Here is a 21,440-nt window from a genome sequence, read left to right on the forward strand (position 1 = left end):
TTAGAAGTAAAAACAATACTTAGAAGTAAAAACAATACTTAAACAAATCAATACTTAAAACAAATCAACTTAAAACAAAATACTTAAAACAAAACAATACTTAAACAAGTTAAAAAAGTTAAAAAAGTAAAAAAAAAAGTTAAAAATAGTGAAAAAAGTTAAAATAAAAAATAAAGTTAGAAAATAGTTAAAAAACGGTTAAAAATAGTTAAAAGCTACAAAATAGTTTAAAATAGTTAAAAGTATAGTTTTAAAAAATAGTTAAAAATAGTTTAAAAATAGCTAAAAAATAGTTTAAAATTAGTAAAAAAAATAGTTAAAAAGTTAAAAAATAGTTTAGGTTAAAAAATAGTTTAATTTTTTTTTCTTCATTTTTTGCAAACAATAGTTTTGCAAACAATAGTTGAAAAACATTAGTCGAAAAAGTCGAAAAAAGTCAAAAAGTCAAAAAAAGTCGAAAAAAGTCGCAACAACAATAGTCGCAACAACAATAGTCGCAACAACAATAGTCGCAACAACAATAGTCGAAACAACAATAGTCGAAACAACAATAGTCGAAACAACAATAGTCGAAACAACAATAGTCGAAACAACAATAGTCGAAACAACAATAGTCGAAACAACAATAGTCGAAACAACAATAGTCGAAACTACAATAGTCGAAACTACAATAGTCGAAACAATAGTTGAAACAACAATAGTCGAAACAACAATAGTAGAAACAAAAGAAAAAACAATAGAAAAAAAGGTAGCAAAAATAGTAGCAAAAACAATAGCAAAACCAATAGAAAAACAATAGAAAAAACAATAGTCGAAACAACAATACTCGCAACAAAAATAGTCGAAACAACAATAGTCGAAACAACAACAGTAGAAACAACAATAGTAGAAGCAACAATAGTAGAAACAACACTAGTAGAAACAACAATAGTAGAACCAACAATAGTAGAAACAACAATAGTAGAAACAACAATAGTAGAAACAACAATAGTAGAAAAAACAATAGTGGAAAAAACAATAATTGAAAAAATAGTAGAAAAAACAATAGTAGAAACAATAGTAGAAAAACAATAGAAAAAACAATAGGAAAAAACAATAGTAGAATAAACAATAGTACAAAAAACAATAGTAGAAACAACAATAATTGAAAAAAACAATAATAGAAACAACAATTGAAAAAACAATGGTAGAAAAACAATAGTACAAAAAAAAAATAGAAAAAAACTTGAAAAAACGAAAATAGAAAAAACATTAATAGAAAAAACAAGAGTAGAAATAACAATAGAAAAAATAGAAGAAAAGAAGATAAGACAAAAGAAAAATAGAAAAAAAACATTAGAAAAAACAATAGAAAAAAAATAGTAGAAAAAAATCAAGTCGAAAAACAATAGTAGAAAAAACAATAGTAGAAACAACAATAGTAGAAAAATAGAAAAAATAGTAGAAAAAAATAGAAAAACCATAGTAGAAAAAAATAGTAGAAAAAAAACAATAGAAAAACAATAGTACAAAAAACAAGTCGAATATACAATAGAAAAAACAATAATAGAAAAAAAGTAGAAACAATAGTAGAAAAAACAATAAAAACAATAGAAAAAATATATAGAAAAAGCAAAAGAAAAAATAGAAAAAAGAAAAAAAGGTATAAAAAACAAGTAGAAACAACAATAGTAGAAACAACAACAAAAAACAATAGAAAAACCAAAAGTAGAAAAAACATTAGTAGAAAAAACAATAGAAAATATACAATTGAAAAAACAGTAGAAAAAATAATTGAAAAAACAATAGCAAAAACGATAGTAGAAAAAACAATAGTAGAAAAACAATAGTAAAGAACATAGTAGAAAAAAATAGAAAAACAATAGAAAAAACAATAGTAAAAATATAGTGGAAAAAACAGTGGTAGAAAAAACAATAGTACAAAAAAAACAATAGAAGAAAAAAAAGGAGAAAACAAATAGTACAAAACAATAGTACAAAAACAAACAAATAGTACAAAACAAAACAAAAGTACAAAAAACAAACAGAAGAAAAAACAAAAGTAGAAAATATTGTAGAAAAAAATAGTAAAAAAATTGTAGAAACAACAATAGTAGAAACAACAATAGTAGAAACAACATTAGTAGAAACAATAGTAAAAACAACAATAGTAGAAAAACAATAGTAGAAAAACAATAGAAAAAACAATAAATAAAAACAACAGAAAAAACATAGAAAAAACAATACGAGAAAAACAATAGAACAAATAGAAAAAACAACAGAAAAACAATAGAAAAAATAGAAAAAGATAGAAAAAATAGAAAATAGAAAAAACAACAGTAGAAAAAACAATAGAACAAACGATAATAGAAAATCAATAGAAAAAACAATAGAAAAAACAATAGAAAAAAACGATAGAAAAAACAATGAAAAAAGCAATAAAAATAGTAGAAATAACAATAGTAGAAAAACAATAGTAGAAAAACCAAAAGAAAAAACAATAGCAGACAAAACAATACAAGACAAAAAATAGAATAAAAAATAGAAAAAAATAGTATAAACATTAAAAAACGGAAAAAAAGAAAAAACAACAGAAAAAACATAAAACAGAAAAAACAATAGAAAAACAATAGAAAAAACAATAGTAGAAAAACAATAGAAAAACAATAGCAGAAAAAAACAATAGTAGAAAAAACAAGAATTGAAAAAACAATAGAAAAAAATAGTAGAAAAGACCTTGGTTGAAAAAACAATAGTAGAAAAAACATTAATAGATAAAACAATAGAAAACACAATAGTAGAAAAAACAAGTGAAAAAAATATATATACATATAAAAAATACAAAAAACAATAGAAAAAAACAAGTCGAAAAAACAATAGTAAAAACAATAGTAAAAATAACAATAGTAGAAACAACAATAGTAGAAACAATAGTAGAAAAAACAATAGAAAAACGATAGAAGAAACAATAGTAGAAAAAACAATAGAAAACAATAGTAAAAACAATAGTAGAAAAAACAATAGTAGAAAAAACAATAGAAAAAAAACAATAGAAAAAACAATAGTACAAAAAACAAAAGTCGAAAAAAACAATAGGAAAAACAATAGAAACATTTGGTAGAAAAAATAGTAAACAATAGTAGAAAAAACAATAAAAAACAATAGAAAAAACAATAGAAAAAACAATAAAACAAAAAAATAGAAAAGCAAGTCGAAAAAACAATAGTAGAAACAATAGTAGCAACAATAAAAAAACAATAGAAAAAACAGTAGAAAAAACAATAGTAGAAAAACATTAGTAGAGAGAACAATAGAAAAAACAATAGTAGAAAAAATAGTAGAAAAAATAAAAAAAAACAATAGAAAAAACAATAGTACAAAAAACAACAGTAGAAAAAATAGTAGAAAAACAAAAATTGAAAAAACAATAGTACAAAAAACAATAGTAGAAAAAACAATACTAGAAAAAACAATAGTAGAACCAACAATAGTAGAACCAACAATAGTAGTACCAACAATAGTAGAACCAACAATAGTAGAACCAACAATAGTAGAACCAACAATAGTAGAACCAACAATAGTAGAAACAATAGTAGAAACTACAATAGTAGAAACAACAATAGTAAAACAACAATAGTACAAAAAACAATAGTACAAAAAACAATAGTACAAAAAACAATAGAAAAAATAGAAAAACAATAGTAGAAAAACATAGAAAATAGAAAAATAAATAAAATAAACAATAGTAGAAAAAACAATAGAAACAAACTAGAAAAAATAATAGAAAAAAATAGAAAAAACAATAGAAAAAACAATAGAAAAAACAATAGAAAAATAATAGAAAAAACAATAGAAAAAACAGTAGAAAAAACAATAGAAAAAAATAGAAAAAACAATAGTAGAAAAAAAACCTTAGTTGGAAAAACAAGTTGAAAAAATAATAGAAAAAACAATAGTAGACAAAAAATAGTAGAAAAAACAATAATTGAAAAAACAATAGTAGAAAAACAATAGTAGAAACAACAATACTAGAAACAACAATAGTAGAAACAACAATAGTAGAAACAGTAGTAGAAACAACAATAGTAGAAACAACAATAGTACAAAAAACAATAGTACAAAACACAATAGTACAAAACACAATAGTACAAAAAACAATAGTACAAAATAACAATAGTACAAAAAACAATAGTACAAAAACAATAGTACAAAAAAACAATAGTAGAAAAAACAATAGTAGGAAAATATATAATAGAAAATAGGAGAAAAACCAATAGTAGAAAAAATAGAAAAAAAAACAATAGAAAAAAACAATGGAAAAAACAATAGAAAAAATAGAATAAAAAAAATAGAATAAACAATAGTAGAAAAAACATTAGTAGAAATAATAACAATAGAAAAAACAAGAAAAAACAATAGAAAAAATAATAGTAGAAAAATCATTAGTTGAAAAAACAATAGTAGAAAAAATAAATAGAAAAAACACACTTTTAGACACACATGTACAGACAAACACACGTAAAACACATGCACAGGTACACACGTACACGGACACGTAAAAACACACATGTCCAAACAGACATGTACACATACACATGTGCATACACATATACATACACACATGTCCAAAAACATATGTACACATACACACACATACACATATACATATACGCGCCACATTGAAGTTAGGTAATCTGAGAGGGAGGGGAGGAAACAAGGATGACTAATTTGTGTGGGCCAGTGGTTCTCAACCTGGGGCCCCCAAAGGAACCACGGGGCACCCCAGAGGAGCCACGGGAGCTCCCTGAGATGCTGCAGGGCTTCCATAGGATCGGCGGGGCGCCCCCAGGAGGATCGGCGGGGCGCCCCCAGGAGGATCGGCGGGGCGCCCCCAGGAGGATCGGCGGGGCGCCCCCAGGAGGATCGGTGGGGCGCCCCCAGGAGGATCGGCGGGGCGCCCCCAGGAGGATCAACGGGGCGCCCCCAGAAGGAACGGCGGGGCGCCCCCAGGAGGATCGGCGGGGCGCCCCCAGGAGGAGGGGCGGGGCGCCCTCAGGAAGATCGGCGGGGCGCCCCCAGGAGGATCGGCGGGGCGCCTCCAGGAGGAACAATAGTAGAAAAAACAATAAAAACAATAGAAAAAACAAAAAATATATAGAAAAAACAATAGAAAAAATAGAAAAAAGAAAAAAGGTATAAAAACAAGTAGAAACAACAATAGCAGAAACAACAACAAAAAACAAATGAAAAACCAAAAGTAGAAGAAACATTAGTAGAAAAAACAAAAAAAAATATACAATTGAAAAAAAATAGAAAAATATTGAAAAAACAATAGCAAAAACAATAGTAGAAAAAACAATGGTAGAAAAACAATAGTAAAGAACATAGTAGAAAAAATAGAAAAAAAAAAACAATAGAAAAAACAATAGTAAAAATATAGTGGAAAAAACAGTGGTAGAAAAAACAATAGTACAAAAAAAAACAATAGAAGAAAAAAAAGGAGAAAACAAATAGTACAAAACAATAGTACAAAAACAAACAAATAGTACAAAACAAAACAAAAGTAAAAAAAAAAAACAGAAGAAAAAACAAAAGGAGAAAATATTGTAGAGAAAAAAAATTGTAAAAAAAATTGTAGAAAAAACAATAGTAGAAACAACAATAGTAGAAACAACATTAGTAGAAACAATAGTAAAAACAACAATAATAGAAAAACAATAGTAGAAAAAACAATAGAAAAACAATAAATAAAAAACAACAGAAAAAACAGAAAAAACAATACGAGAAAAAACAATAAAACAAATAGAAAAAAACAACAGAAAAACAATAGAAAAAAATAGAAAAAGATAGAAAAAATAGAAAATAGAAAAAACAACAGTAGAAAAAACAATAGAACAAACAATAGTAGAAAATCAATAGAAAAAACAGTAGAAAAAAACAAGAGAAAAAACAATAGAAAAAACAATAAAAAAAAACAATAAAAGTAGTAGAAATAACAATAGTAGAAAAACAATAGTAGAAAAACCAAAAGAAAAACAATAGCAGGGGAAGACAAAAAATAGAATAAGAAAATAGAAAAAACAATAGTATAAACATTAAAAAACGAAAAAAAAACAGAAAAAAAATAAAACAGAAAAAACAATAGAAAACAATAGAAAAAACAATAGTAGAAAAAACAATAGAAAAAACAATAGCAGAAAAAAACAATAGTAGAAAAAACAAGAATTGAAAAAACAATAGAAAAAAGTAGTAGAAAAGACCTTGGTTGAAAAAACAATAGTAGAAAAAACATTAATAGATAAAACAATAGAAAACACAATAGTAGAAAAAACAAGTGAAAAAATATATATATACATATGAAAATACAAAAAACAATAGAAAAAAACAAGTCGAAAAAACAATAGTAAAAACAATAGTAAAAATAACAATAGTAGAAACAACAATAGTAGAAACAATAGTAGAAAAAACAATAGAAAAACGATAGAAGAAACAATAGTAGAAAAAAACAATAGAAAACAATAGTAAAAACAATAGTAGAAAAAACAATAGTAGAAAAAACAATAGAAAAAACAATAGAAAAAACAATAGTACAAAAAACAATAGTCGAAAAAACAATAGAAAAAACAATAGAAACATTGGTAGAAAAAATAGTGAACAATAGTAGAAAAACAATAAAAAACAATAGAAAAAACAATAGAAAAAACAAGAAAAAAAAGAAAAAAAAGAAAAAGCAAGTCGAAAAAACAATAGTAGAAACAATAGTAGCAACAATAAAAAAACAATAGAAAAAACAGTAGAAAAAACAATAGTAGAAAAACATTAGTAGAGATAACAATAGAAAAAACAATAGTAGAAAAAATAGTAGAAAAAAAACAATAGAAAAAACAACAGTAGAAAAAATAGTAGAAAAACAATAATTGAAAAAACAATAGTACAAAAAATAATAGTAGAAAAAACAATACTAGAACCAACAATAGTAGAACCAACAATAGTAGTACCAACAATAGTAGAACCAACAATAGTAGAACCAACAATAGTAGAACCAACAATAGTACAAACAATAGTAGAAACAACAATAGTAGAAACAACAATAGTACAAAAAACAATAGTACAAAACACAATAGTACAAAACACAATAGTACAAAAAACAATAGTACAAAATAACAATAGTACAAAAACAATAGTACAAAAACAATAGTACAAAAGCAATTGTAGAAAAAATGATAGTAGGAAAATATATAATAGAAAATAGGAGAAAAACCAATAGTAGAAAAAATAGAAAAAAATAATAGAAAAAAACAATGGAAAAAACAATAGAAAAAATAGAATAAAAAAATAGAATAAACAATAGTAGAAAAAACATTAGTAGAAATAATAACAATAGAAAAAAAAACAATAGAAAAAATAATAGTAGAAAAATCATTAGTTGAAAAAACAATAGTAGAAAAAATAAATAGAAAAAACACACTTTTACACACACATGTACAGACAAACACACGTAAAACACATGCACAGGTACACACGTACACGGACACGTAAAAACACACATATCCAAACAGACATGTACACATACACATGTGCATACACATATACACACACACGTCCAAAAACATATGTACACATACACACACATACACATATACATATACACATACGCGCCACATTGAAGTTAGGTAATCTGAGAGGGAGGGGAGGAAATAAGGATGACTAATTTGTGTGGGCTAGTGGTTCTCAACCTGGGGCCCCCAAAGGAACCACGGGGCCCCCCAGAGGAGCCACGGGAGCTCCCTGAGGTGCTGCAGGGCTTCCATAGGATCGGCGGGGCGCCCCCAGGAGGATCGGCGGGGCGCCCCCAGGAGGATCGACGGGGCGCCCCCAGAAGGAACGGCGGGGCGCCCCCAGGAGGATCGGCGGGGCGCCCCCAGGAGGAGGGGCGGGGCGCCCCCAGGAAGATCGGCGGGGCGCCCCCAGGAGGATCGGCGGGGCGCCCCCAGGAGGAACGGCGGGGCGCCCTCACCAGGAGGAGCGGCGGGGCGCCCCCAGGAGGATGAGCGGCGGGGCGCCCCCACCAGGAGGAGCGGCGGGGCGCCCCCACCAGGATGAGCGGCGGGGCGCCCCCAGCAGGAGGAGCGGCGGGGCGCCCCCAATAGTTAAATACAATAGTTAAAACAAAACAATAGTTAAAAACAATGCTTAAAACAAAAGTTATAAAAAGTGCTTAAAACAAAAGTTAAAAACAATGCTTAAAACAAAAGTTAAAAGCAATGCTTAAAACAAGTTAAAAATAATGCTTAAAACAAAAGTTAAAAACAATGCTTAAAACAAAAGTTAAAAACAATGCTTAAAACAAAAGTTAAAAAACAATGCTTAAAACAAGTTAAAAATATATATATATAAAACAATATAAAAAAGTAAAAAAAAAGTATAAAAAAGTTGAAAAACAAGTTAAAAAAGTAAAAAAAAAAGTTAAAAACAAGTTAAAAAAATTAAAACAAAACTTAAAAAGCAAAAATTAAAAAACAAAACTTAAAACAAAACTTAAAACCACAAAACTTAAAACACAAAACTTAAAAAAACAAGTTAAAAACAATACTTAAAAATAAAAACAATACTTAAAAGTAAAAACAATACTTAAAAGTAAAAACAATACTTAGAAGTAAAAACAATACTTAGAAGTAAAAACAATACTTAAACAAATCAGTACTTAAAACAAATCAACTTAAAACAAAATAATTAAAACAAAACAATACTTAAACAAGTAAAAAAAAGTAAAAGTAAAAAAAAGTTAAAAACTGAAAAAAAAATAAAGAAGTTAAGAAATAGTTAAAAAACGGTTAAGAAATAGTTAAAAGTTACAAAATAGTTTAAAATAGTTAAAAGTATAGTTTTAAAAAATAGTTAAAAATAGTTTAAAAATAGCTAAAAAATAATTTAAAAATAGTAAAAAAAAATAGTTAAAAAGTTAAAAAATAGTTTAGGTTAAAAAATAGTTTAATTTTTTTTCTTCATTTTTTGCAAACAATAGTTTTGCAAACAATAGTTGAAAAACATTAGTCGAAAAAAGTCGAAAAAAGTCAAAAAGTCAAAAAAAGTCGAAAAAAGTCGCAACAACAATAGTCGCAACAACAATAGTCGCAACAACAATAGTCGAAACAACAATAGTCGAAACAACAATAGTCGAAACAACAATAGTCGAAACAACAATAGTCGAAACTACAATAGTCGAAACTACAATAGTCGAAACAACAATAGTCGAAACAACAATAGTAAAAACAACAATAGTTGAAACAACAATAGTCGAAACAACAATAGTCGAAACAATAGTTGAAACAACAATAGTCGAAACAACAATAGTCGAAACAACAATAGTAGAAACAAAAGAAAAAACAATAGAAAAAACAGTAGCAAAAATAGTAGCAAAAACAATAGCAAAACCAATAGAAAAACAATAGAAAAAACAATAGTCGAAACAACAATACTCGCAACAAAAATAGTCGAAACAACAATAGTCGAAACAACAACAGTAGAAACAACAATAGTAGAAGCAACAATAGTAGAAACAACAATAGTAGAAACAACAATAGTAGAAACAACAATAGTAGAAACAACAATAGTAGAAAAAACAATAGTAGAAAAACAATAATTGAAAAAATAGTAGAAAAAACAATAGTAGAAACAATAGAAAAAACAATAGGAAAAAACAATAGTAGAATAAACAATAGTACAAAAAACAATAGTAGAAACAACAATAATTGAAAAAAACAATAGTAGAAACAACAATTGAAAAAACAATAGTAGAAAAAACAATAGTAGAAAAAACAATGGTAGAAAAAACAATAGTACAAAAAAAATAGAAAAAAAACGTTGAAAAAACGAAACTAGAAAAAACATTAATAGAAAAAACAAGAGTAGAAATAACAATAGAAAAAATAAAGAAAAAAGATAAGACAAAAGAAAAATAGAAGAAAAAACATTAGAAAAAACAATAGAAAAACAATAGAAAAAAATAGTAGAAAAAATCAAGTCGAAAAACAATAGTAGAAACAACAAAAGTAGAAACAACAATAGTAGAAAAATAGAAAAAATAGTAGAAAAAATAGAAAACCCATAGCAGAAAAAACAATAGTAGAAAAAAACAATAGAAAAAACAATAGTACAAAAAAACAAGTCGAATAAACAATAGAAAAAAACAATAGTAGACAAAAGTAGAAACAATAGTAGAAAAAACAATAAAAACAATAGAAAAAACAAAAAAATTATAGAAAAAACAATAGAAAAAATAGAAAAAAGAAAAAAAGGTATAAAAACAAGTAGAAACAACAATAGTAGAAACAACAACAAAAACAAATGAAAAACCAAAAGTAGAAGAAACATTAGTAGAAAAAACAATAGAAAATATACAATTGAAAAAAACAATAGAAAAAATAATTGAAGAAACAATAGCAAAAACAATAGTAGAAAAAACAATAGTAGAAAAACAATAGTAAAGAACATAGTAGAAAAAATAGAAAAAAACAATAGAAAAAAGAATAGTAAAAATATAGTGGAAAAAACAGTGGTAGAAAAAACAATAGTACAACAAAAAAACAATAGAAGAAAAAACAAGAGTAGAAAACAAATAGTACAAAACAATAGTACAAAAACAAACAAATAGTACAAAACAAAACAAAAGTAAAAAAAAAATAAGAAAAAACAAAAGTAGAAAATATTGTAGAGAAAAAAATAGTAAAAAAATTGTAGAAACAACAATAGTAGAAACAACAATAGTAGAAACAACATTAGTAGAAACAATAGTAAAAACAACAATAGTAGAAAAACAATAGTAGAAAAAACAATAGAAAAAACAATAAATAAAAACAACAGAAAAAACATAGAAAAAACAATACGAGAAAAAACAATAGAACAAATAGAAAAAACAACAGAAAAACAATAGAAAAAATAGAAAAAAATATAAAAAATAGAAAATAGAAAAAACAACAGTAGAAAAAACAATAGAACAAACAATAGTAGAAAATCAATAGAAAAAACAATAGAAAAAAAACAATAGAAAAAACAATAGAAAAAACAATGAAAAAACAATAAAAATAGTAGAAATAACAATAGTAGAAAAACAATAGTAGAAAAATCAAAAGAAAAAACAATAGCAGACAAAACAATACAAGACAAAAAAATAGAATAAAAATAGAAAAAACAATAGTATAAACATTAAAAAACGAAAAAAAAACAGAAAAAACATAAAACAGAAAAAACAATAGAAAAAACAATAGTAGAAAAAACAATAGAAAAAACAATAGCAGAAAAAAACAATAGTAGAAAAAACAAGGATTGAAAAAGCAATAGAAAAAAATAATAGAAAAGACCTTGGTTGAAAAAACAATAGTAGAAAAAGCATTAATAGATAAAACAATAGAAAACCCAACAGTAGAAAAAACAAGTGAAAAAATATATATATCTATAACTCTCTAAAAAAAATTCTGGAGCGCTCCCGATCTGAGTCGGCCGGCCCGGGGGTGTCTGCGACTTCCATTGTGTTTCTGGGACACCCCGCCGGCCTAGCTGTAAGCATACATTTGAAAGTTAACGGGTTGTGGTTTCTGAACTACGGCCCCCTTCTCGGAGTTGGTTATCGTTAAATGGCTAAAGAAACTGAAGCTCAGAGAAAGAGGAGGATACGACATTTCTGGAGTTGGGTCACCACGAAGAAGAGCCAAGACAAGAAAAATGTACAAAACAATAAAGCGCTTTTCAACAAGTTAACAGCAGAGCACTCTTCTTTATTCCCTTCTCTATACGCTGATAACCAACGTTTCTGGTTGGAGAAGGACATTAAAGAGTTTCATCGGAAAACTCTGTCTCTCAACAAGATTCTTCGAGATAGTAAGGACTATGAATACGAAGATTCTCTTTTCGACTCCATTCCCTTATTGGAAGAAGCGATTAATGAAGAAACGTCAGATAATTTCATTAAGCATTACTTTGCGGGATACAGGAGTTATGCCAATAACGGAGGAAAGTGGTGCCATAAGACGTACCAGAAGCACTACCTTGAACGGATCTTTAAGAAGTACAAAGTGGCTGAAAAGAGGAACAAACACGCTATAAAGAAGGTCCAAAGAGAAACAGAACAGAAGAAGAAAAGAATACAGTTAGAAGCAGAAGAGAAAGAAAGAACAGAGCGGAGAAAGGAGGAAGCTGAACGAAAGAAGAAGTTAGCCGAAGAAAAGGAAAGAGAAGCTACAGCAAAGGCGAAGGAATTAGAGAGAAAGAGACTCGAGGCCGTAGAAGCTTCAAGGAGGAAAAAGGAAGAGAGGGAACAAAGACTTCTCGAGACAGAGACGTTTAGAGCCAATAGAGAAAATAACAGAGAGAAAATGAAGAAATACAAAGAGATACTAGCAAGACAAGAGAAAGGAATAATGTTAGTAACAGAAGAAGATAAGAAGTTACTCGAAAAAGTCCGGGAGGAAAAGAAGGAACATTGGGAAGGGGGGATAAAGCTTGAAATGACGGATTACGAAGAAGACTGTAGTGGTTTGAAAGCACGAATAAGGGACACCTACGACGTTGTGGAACACAGCATTGGAAAACTTGGCGACGTAAAGTGCAAGTACTGTGATGCTTTAAGGTGGAAAAGGGAGACAGAGGGTTTGTGTTGTAGATCGGGACAAATCCCAGCTGTGAAACCCTCTGAGATAAAAAACGAAGAGTTCAAATCACTATTTGAAGGTGTTACCCCTCTTTCTAAAAGATTTCTTAAGAACACAATCGGGTTTAATACTGTCTTTAGTTTCAGTTCCTTTGCAACATCCAAGAAATTGGAAAATGCAGCTGAAAAAGCTATGGTGTACAAGATAAAGGGTGCTATATACCACAGAACCAGTTATGTGAGGCCAGAGTTATTAGTGGGAGACAAGGAGACTCGAGGTATGTTTTCGGACGAAGAAAAGTTTTCCAACGGAGACGTAAAGGACTTAACACGGAGAAGACCTAACGGGGTTGTCGATAACTTCCTAGATCTCTATTTCTATAACAGTAGAGAGGAACAAATTAGACTCAGAACCTATAAAGTCTCCAAGTTGTTTTTGGAAGCACCTATAAGCGAGGAGAAAAAATCAACTAAATCCAGAAGAGAAATAGAAGAAAGAGAGTACAACGAGAACGAGGAGATAATTCGTATAATATTCAACTACCTTCTCGAAAACAATAAGTGTTTGAGACAGATTTTGTCTGAAATAGAAAACTCCAGGGAACTGATAGCATTGCATAAAGAGATACCACAAATGAATCTCCAACTTAAAGCGGTTGAAAACTTTGAAACGAAGGAACATAAAGGAGTTTACCACCTTCCGACATCAAATGTGACTGTGGGTGGTATAGTGAATCTAGACGACGAGCACGATCCTCTTTTAATAAAGATAACCAGTCCCAAGAAGGATTCGAAATATAAAATTAGGTTTGTGGATCACACCAGTTTCTTTTATGATCCGTTCCAGTACCCTTTATTGATACCCAACGGAGATATGGGTTACACGTATCTTTTGCGGTCTCTGAAGGCTAACAAAGCTGGGAACGAGAAGAAGATTTCTCCGTACGCATATTACGCTTCTATGTTTATGGAAAGAGAGAAATGTTTCACAGCTCTCTTTCAATGTCGAACACTGTTCCAGAGGTTCGTTATTGACTGTTACGTGAAGGCTGAATCAAATCGATTAGATTATATCCGTTTTAACCAACATGAAATCAGAAAAGAGAGGTCCGATATTCTTAAGAGTGATTCAGCCCATAAAGGGCAACGAGTGCTACTTCCTAAGTGTTTCGTGGGAGGCCCGAGATACATGAAAGAGAGGCAACAGGATGCGTTAAGTTTTGTGTCAAGATACGGTTCTCCGGATTTTTTCATAACTTTCACTATGAATCCGAAATGGAAAGAATTGACACTATACGGCGACACTATTAACGTCTGTAATCGTCCAGATATAGTTAGTCGTGTTTTTAAACTCAAGGTAGACCAACTAATGAGAGAGTTATTAACAGATAAAATATTCGGAGAAGTCTCAGCTCATTTGTACAGCATTGAGTGGCAGAAAAGAGGCTTGCCTCACGTTCACATTCTTCTATGGATGAAACGTAAAGTGACTGAAAATACCGTTTCGAGCCTAATATCCGCCGAGATACCCGACAAGAAAAAACACCCAGAACTGTATGATATTGTTACCACTAACTAACATGATACACGGACCGTGCATAGGCTACGATGAAAGCTCCGTGTGTTGTAATGGGAAGAAAAACGATAGAGGGACGTGCCAGAAAGATTTTCCGAAACAGTGCCGTTCAACGATAAAATTCGGAAACAACGGCTACCCTCTCTACAGGAGAAGAGCTGTGGGAGAAGGAGGTTTCTCCTTTGTGAAAAAGTTAAAGGGACAGGGAGTAACTATCGACAACTCATGGGTGGTGCCTTACAACCCCTATCTTTGCTTGAGATTTAACTCTCACATAAACGTAGAGTGTTCAAATTCTATTAAGGCTATAGCGTACGTTACAAAGTACGTCAACAAAGGATGTGACAGAGTTCTATTCACTAAAACCGAGGGAACCGAAGAAATCAATGAAATTAAGAACTTGACGGATGCAAGATTCGTTAACTCCAACGAAGCAACTTGGAAGATATTCAGATTCCCCAAACACAGTAGTTACCCTCCTGTTATGAATCTGGACCTCCATTTAAAGGACGAAAACGAAGTATTCTTCAACACCGATTCCTCAAAGGCAGACATAAAAAAGAAGGCAAACAGAGACACTCAGTTGACAGCATTTTTCAAATCATGTAGCGTTAACGAATACGCAGCCACCCTAACTTACAACGAAGTAGCTGCTTACTTCAAGTACAGCATTCCGAAATCATGTTGGGAGGAGAGGAAAGGTAACACTCACGCTATTGGAAGGATAAGAGCTGTAACGAACAAGACAGTAGAACTGTTCTATATGAGAATGCTTCTAACCCACAAGAGAGGTCCCAAATCCTTCGAAGACCTCAGGATGGTGGACGGTGTACTCTACGGAACTTACAGGGAAGCCGTTAAGGCTATGGGTCTTTTAAAAGATGAAGAGACTTGGAAACAGACTATCCTGGAGATAATAAACTACACAAATGACCGCAAAGAACTTCGTTCGACTTACGCTAGCATGTTAGTGTTCTCGGATCTAGAAGACCAGAAAGATATCTGGGAAGAAACAAAGGATCTCTTCTCGAGTGATTTTCTATATCTTAGAGGGTTGAAGGATTACAACGACGAAATATACCTCGATGCTCTTGACGACATCCAAGAACAAGTTTTCAATTGTGGAGGAGGAAACATAGTCCACTACGGCTTACCTTCTTCCAGAAATGGAGAAAAGTCTTCAAACGTGATAAGGAGGGAGAAAGCCTATAATTCTAAAGAATTGTCCGAGACAGTGGAGAGAGCTCTCCCTCTATTAAACAGAGAGCAGAAGATTTGTTACGATAAAATCATTGAAAGTGTTGGTTGTGAGACGGAAAACAAAAGCAAAGCGTTCTTCTTAAATGCACCTGGTGGGACAGGAAAGTCCTTCCTTTTGAATCTTCTTCTAGACACAGTTCGTTCGAAGAGTAAAGTGGCTTTAGCTGTGGCTTCTTCGGATATAGCAGCTACTGTCCTTCACGGGGGAAGAACTGCCCATAATATGTTCAAGATACCACTGATGGAACATAACGAAAGAAAAACATGCAACATAAAGCACAAGTCCGAACTAGCTCGATTGCTTCTTATGTCTTCTTTGATTGTGTGGGACGAAGCAGTGATGGCAAATAAGAACACAATCTCAGCCCTGGATATCACTTTGAGGGACCTTTCCGGTCTTGATATTTTCATGGGAGGAAAGACGTTCGTTTGTGCTGGAGACTTTAGACAGATATTACCAGTTGTAAGAGGAGGAGGAAAGAACGACGAGTTGAACAGTTGTCTGAAATCAAGTTAATTTTGGCCTTTCTTCGAAGAGTTAGAACTGATAAAGAACGTTCGACTTAAGAGTGAAGACGAAGAAAACATAAACTTTGCAGAGAAATTATTAGAAGTTGGAGAAGGAAAGTACAAAGAGTGTCACTTCGGAGAAGGTTTCGGGGTGTTAGTTGACAGCAGAGAAGAGTTAGTTGAAAGAGTGTACAGAGGAATGGGAGAGAACATATTTAACGTCTCTTTCTTTGAAAAGAGAGCTATAATATCTCCCACGAACAACGACGTCGAAATCATTAAAACGAGTTTGTGTACAATAAAGTGATTGGTAAGGAAGTGGTTTACATGAGCGTAGATGTCGGTTGTGAATCAATAGAAGGGATGGACGTTCAGGCGTCAGTTTTCAATTCTATGGATAGCCCTTCCATTCCTCCACACAAATTAAGGTTGAAGGAAGGAGCAATTGTGATGGTTATGAGGAACATTTGCCCTCCGAAAATCTGTAATGGGACTAGAGTTATGGTAACAAATTTGAGAAGGAACGTTATTGTTGGAAAGATTTTAACTGGTGTGTACAGGAACACACAGATCTTACTTCCTAGAGTGACTTTAGAGGCAACAGACACCCCTGTAGCCTTCAAGAGATACCAGTTCCCTGTCAAACTCTGTTACGCTATGACAATAAATAAGTCCCAGGGGCAGACGTTTGAGAAGTGTGGTGTGCTACTGGATTCATCACAGTGCTTCGCACACGGTCAACTATACGTAGCGTGTTCTAGAGTTACAAGCCACGATTCCCTCATAGTTTTTCCAGGATATACAAAGAAAGGGGAAGAATACGAGTTGAGACCTTGGGTGAATTGCGTTTATGAAGAGGTGTTCTGTGATGTGGATAAAAGTAAAGTTTCTTCTTTGGAGGATTTAATCTTTGAAGATAACTCTGAAACCTCAAGGATACCAGAAGAGGAACCCGATCAATCCATAGTCAGCATATCACGTTCTGTGTTCGAGAAAACAGAAGGAGAAGTAGCTGCGATGATCTTACCAGAAGAACTCTTCGAAGAAGAGAACTACTTGAGTCGAGGGCAAATGGAGGATAAAATTGAAGAAATCGAAGAGAAGATTGGAGAGAAGATTGAGGAGAAGATTGAGGAGAAGATCGGAGCTAAGGATACCAAAAACGAAGAAAGATTTGAAAAGATTGTCTACGAAATAGATGAGATTAAAACCATGTTGAAGGATTTCGTAAAGAGAAAGAATAGCAGCGAAGAAGAGGACAGCGAAGAAGAACTCACACCCAAGAGAAAAAAGAAGAAACTACATTAAATGTATAGTTCTAAGGTGTTTTAAGTAAAAGGCAGATGAAAATCTTTGGTTTTATTAACTTTTTTATGTATATCATCAATGCCCGAAGGGCTGGGTGCGAAGCACCCGCGGGCGGAGCCCGCCTCGCCGAAGGCCAAGCACACCTGGCGTAGCCAGGTCCGGCGGAGCCGGGTGCTTGTATGGTTAAAAAAAAAATCTTCAAATTTCCAAACAACAAATGATCTTTCCGTCATATGCTGTTGAATATGTCCTTAGAGACGTCTAGATGTCTGCAACGGAAGTCATATTGTCGTTATTCAAATGGAGGTTGGGGGTACGAGTACATTTGCTATTGTGTTTGCCAATTTTGATGATTAACATTATATCATCTTGATACTTGGTATCTTTATAATTACTCTTGTCGATTAATTTGTAATATTAGGTTCTTTAAGGAAGAAGGAATCAAATGAAGACATCGTATTCAATGTAGATACTTTGCAGTACACGGAATGCGCCAAAAAGGGTGAGCTTGGACAAGAAATATTTACATTTTGGTGGAAATATGTTGTTGTCAGAAATATAATCTATGTGTAACAACTGCTTAATCATACAACTGTGCTCATGCATAGATGACAAAAAGAAAAAGAAAAACACTTATTTTTAGATTCTCACATTGGGAAAGACGTCATTAATCCCACAATGCACCGCGTTCCATTGCCGTCATTATTTTCGTGACGTCGATAGAAAACGCTATTTAGATATATATATATATATATATATATATATATATATATATATACATATATATATATATATATATGTATATATACATATATATAAATATATATATCTATATATAAATATATATATATATATATATATACCTATTAAGTTTCCTGATTATCTCTATCGAGTTTTTGGTTCTCAAAATACAGAAATATATCTTCATCGCCAAAAGTCAAGGAAAAAGTTGCCTATGCACGATGACCATACACAAGGACCGAAAAATCTTCCTGCACTCTGATGCCGACGTTATGACGTCACGTCGCATCAAAATCCATCATATTTTCTATATTTTTAAAACATCTTTCTCTCCACGTGTTTAAAAATTTTCTCAGAATGTTTCGTTCAACACAATTGTCAAAATTCATCGACTCTTCTACATTTTAAAACGTTTCTCTCTACATGTATTAAAGGATTTTCTCAGAATGTTTCGCTCAGTTTTAATATGAACACAATTGTCAAGATTCATCGTCTTTTCTTCTTAAAACATTTTTTCTCTACACGGCTTTCTCAGAATGTTTCGTTCAGTGTTACGTAAGGCCACGTGCTGACCTGAAAATTTCGCTCCCTAATACCATGACAACATCTTGATTTCCCTTTCACGTCGTCTTAAACTAGGCAAAAACACCGTCGATTTCCATCTTCAAACTAGGCAAAAACACTGTCGATTTCCATCTTCACAGTAGGCCAAAATACCGTCGATTTTCATCTTCACACAAGGCAAAAATGCCGTCTATTTCCTCCTTCACACAGGGCATAAATACCGTCGATTTCCATCTACACACTAGGCAAAAATACCGTCGATCACTATCTTCACACTAGGCAAAAATGCCGTTGATTTTCTCTTTCATACAGGGCTAAAGGCCGTCGATTGTCATCTTCACACTAGGCAAAAATACCGTCGATTTCCTCCTTCACACCAGTTAAAAATACCGTCGATTTCCATCTACACACTAAGCAAAATTACCGTCGATATTCATGTACACACTAGACAAAAATGCCGTCGATTTCCATCTTCACACTAGGCAAAATGCCGTCGATTTAGGTTCGTTGCTTAAAAGAGGTTGAGCACCGTTGGATGTGTTGATTGGTTTGACGCATGTAAACGTGGAATTTGGTGCATAGATGTTGGAGGTTAGTTATTGTTATTATTAGATGTTAGAGAGTCAATGTGAACCTGGTGACGTCATATGCGGTTTCCGGTGGGCGTGGCTAGGTCGTTGGCCTGATGACGTCACGTGAAAGGGGTGGAGCTTGGGAGTGACGTTTTATGTGTTGATTGGTGCGTTGTATAAAAGAGGTTGTACATGCCGCAACGTTGGATGTGTTGATTGGTTTAACGTATGTATAGGTCGAATTTGATTGGTGCATAGATAGATTGAGGTAAGTGGGTCAGTGTGACCCTGGTGACGTCATTTGCTGTTTCCGGTGGGCGTGGCTAGGTCGTTGGCCTGATGACGTCACGTGTAAGGGGTGGAGCTTGGGAGTGACGTTTTATGTGTTGATTGGTTTGTTGTATAAAAGAGGTACATGCGTCACCGTTGGATGTGCTGATTGGTTGGACGTATGTAAGGGTCGAATTTGATATGTCTTTTAGACAAATTTGCCACAATCAGTACTGCTGCTGCGTCGGTCATTGACCATGATGACGTCATTTCCTGTTTCCTGTGGGCGTGGCAAGGTCGTTGGCCTGATGACGTTACGTGTAAGGGGTGGAGCTTAGGAGTGACGTTTTATGTGTTGATTGGTGCGTTGTATCATCAGTGCTGCTGCTGATGACGTCATTTGCTGTTTCCAGTGGGCGTGGCTAGGTCGTTGGCCTGATGACGTCAAGTGAAAAGGGCGGAGCTTAGGAGTGACGTTTTATGTGTTGATTGGTGCGTTGCATAAAAGAGGTTGTACATGCCGCAACGTTGGATGTGTTGATTGGTTTAACGTATGTAAAGGACGAATTTGATTGGTGCATAGATAGATTGAGATTAGTGGGTCAGTGTGACCCTGGTGACGTCATTTGCTGTTTCCGGTGGGCGTGGCTAGGTCGTTGGCCTGATGACGTCACGTGTAAGGGGTGGAGCTTAGGAGTGACGTTTTATGTGTTGATTGGTGCGTTGTATAAAAGAGGTTGTTCATGCGGCAGCGTTGGATGTGTTGATTGGTTTGACGCATGTAAAGGTCGAATTTGATTGGTGCATAGGTAGAACTGCTTGCATAGGTATACAAAACCACTATGGGCCATACTTCGTTCCACTCTGTGGAGTACCGCAGGGAAGCGTATTAAGCCCAACACTCTACAACATTTATTTAGAAGACCTCCCTTCACCACACCCACAATGTCAGAACATAATATACGCAGATGACATCACACAGATTATAACATATCCTGGCCGCTCGGAGCGTAAGCTTGCGTTAACGGCTGCGAAAGCAGTCGAGCAAGTAAATGCATACGAGCGGAAACACAAAATACGAACAAATTTAAACTCATCCCCATACAGGGACGTAGGCGTGAGCCCGTCGTCATTGACGGGGCTCCGCGCAATTACGCAGATGATAAGGGCAAGATACTTGGATGGACGATTACCACCAATGGTGGGGCGGCCCATGTGCGCGACAGGAAGGTGCTTGCATCTCTCGGCCTACAACGGCTGCAGAGATTCAAAAACCTCTCTGTCAAGTACAAGAAAACCCTGCTGTATCTCGCACATATTATACGGAGCACACTTACGTACCCGATAATACCGTTACACACATTGCCAAAGACAGGCATGCAAACATTGCAAGCGGTTCAAAAGAAAGCACTAAAGTTCATTACAAACACGTACTACCCAGACATAAAAACTGCACAAGCACTACACGAGGAAGCTGACATTCAGCCACTGAACATTTACCTACACGAGCGTGCCTCCCGTATATGGGAGAAGCTCATATAAATCAACACTGAAACTACACCTTCACTCACAGACAACACACTCCCACTACATGTGGAACACGCTAGATTGCCGCTGAGCTTCGAAAGAACACAAAGAGGTGATCTACCCACTCCACAATACACAATATATACGTAGGAGTAGAATCATGACCGAGGGAAGATCCGCCCCCCCCCCTTTTTTTTTATCGGAAATGTAACCCCCCCCCATTTTCTAGACGTAACTACCTCCCCCCTTTTTCATGAATAATAAAAAGCGAGCATAGGCACACATTAATATACAAAACTTAGATTTAAGATAAAAAAAAAAGAAAAAATAGGTTTAAGTTATGTAGATTTAAGTCATTAGATTTAAGTTTAGGCTTAAGTTTTTTGCCTCAACCAACACACACACACACACACATACACACCCCTTCCCGCCTTCGTCTGGGCGACATGGGCTCTACCCTCCCTCCCTCCCTCCCTCCCTCCCCGTA

The 21,440-nt window shown here is 33.0% G+C and overlaps 2 protein-coding genes across 2 annotated transcripts; both read left to right on the plus strand.

Moving 5' to 3' along the window:
- The first annotated feature begins 12,482 nt into the window (after positions 1-12,482).
- On the plus strand, positions 12,483-14,204 carry LOC143022982 (uncharacterized). Its single transcript, XM_076181416.1, has one exon. It carries the CDS (start codon positions 12,483-12,485, stop codon positions 14,202-14,204), a length of 1,722 nt encoding a protein of 573 aa, XP_076037531.1.
- A 1-nt stretch (position 14,205) lies between these two features.
- On the plus strand, positions 14,206-20,968 carry LOC143022983 (uncharacterized). Its single transcript, XM_076181417.1, has 3 exons — positions 14,206-15,232; positions 15,593-15,924; positions 20,534-20,968. Exons 1-3 carry the CDS (start codon positions 14,206-14,208, stop codon positions 20,966-20,968), a joined length of 1,794 nt encoding a protein of 597 aa, XP_076037532.1.
- The last annotated feature ends 472 nt before the right edge of the window (positions 20,969-21,440 follow it).

This window comes from Oratosquilla oratoria, unplaced genomic scaffold, assembly GCF_046742065.1.
Source record: "Oratosquilla oratoria isolate Oo_2021 unplaced genomic scaffold, ASM4674206v1 SCAFFOLD256, whole genome shotgun sequence".
NCBI lineage: Eukaryota > Metazoa > Arthropoda > Malacostraca > Stomatopoda > Squillidae > Oratosquilla > Oratosquilla oratoria.

What these genes read in the sequence shown, in the direction of transcription:
- LOC143022982 (XM_076181416.1), top strand. Translation starts at nt 12,483, where the DNA reads ATGACGGATTACGAAGAAGACTGTAGTGGTTTGAAAGCACGAATAAGG.
- LOC143022983 (XM_076181417.1), top strand. Translation starts at nt 14,206, where the DNA reads ATGATACACGGACCGTGCATAGGCTACGATGAAAGCTCCGTGTGTTGT. An exon ending in AACAAAGGATCTCTTCTCGA is followed by an intron (nt 15,233 to 15,592) that starts GTGATTTTCTAT and finishes ATCTTCTTCTAG; the next exon opens with ACACAGTTCGTTCGAAGAGT. An exon ending in TTAGACAGATATTACCAGTT is followed by an intron (nt 15,925 to 20,533) that starts GTAAGAGGAGGA and finishes ATCCCCATACAG; the next exon opens with GGACGTAGGCGTGAGCCCGT.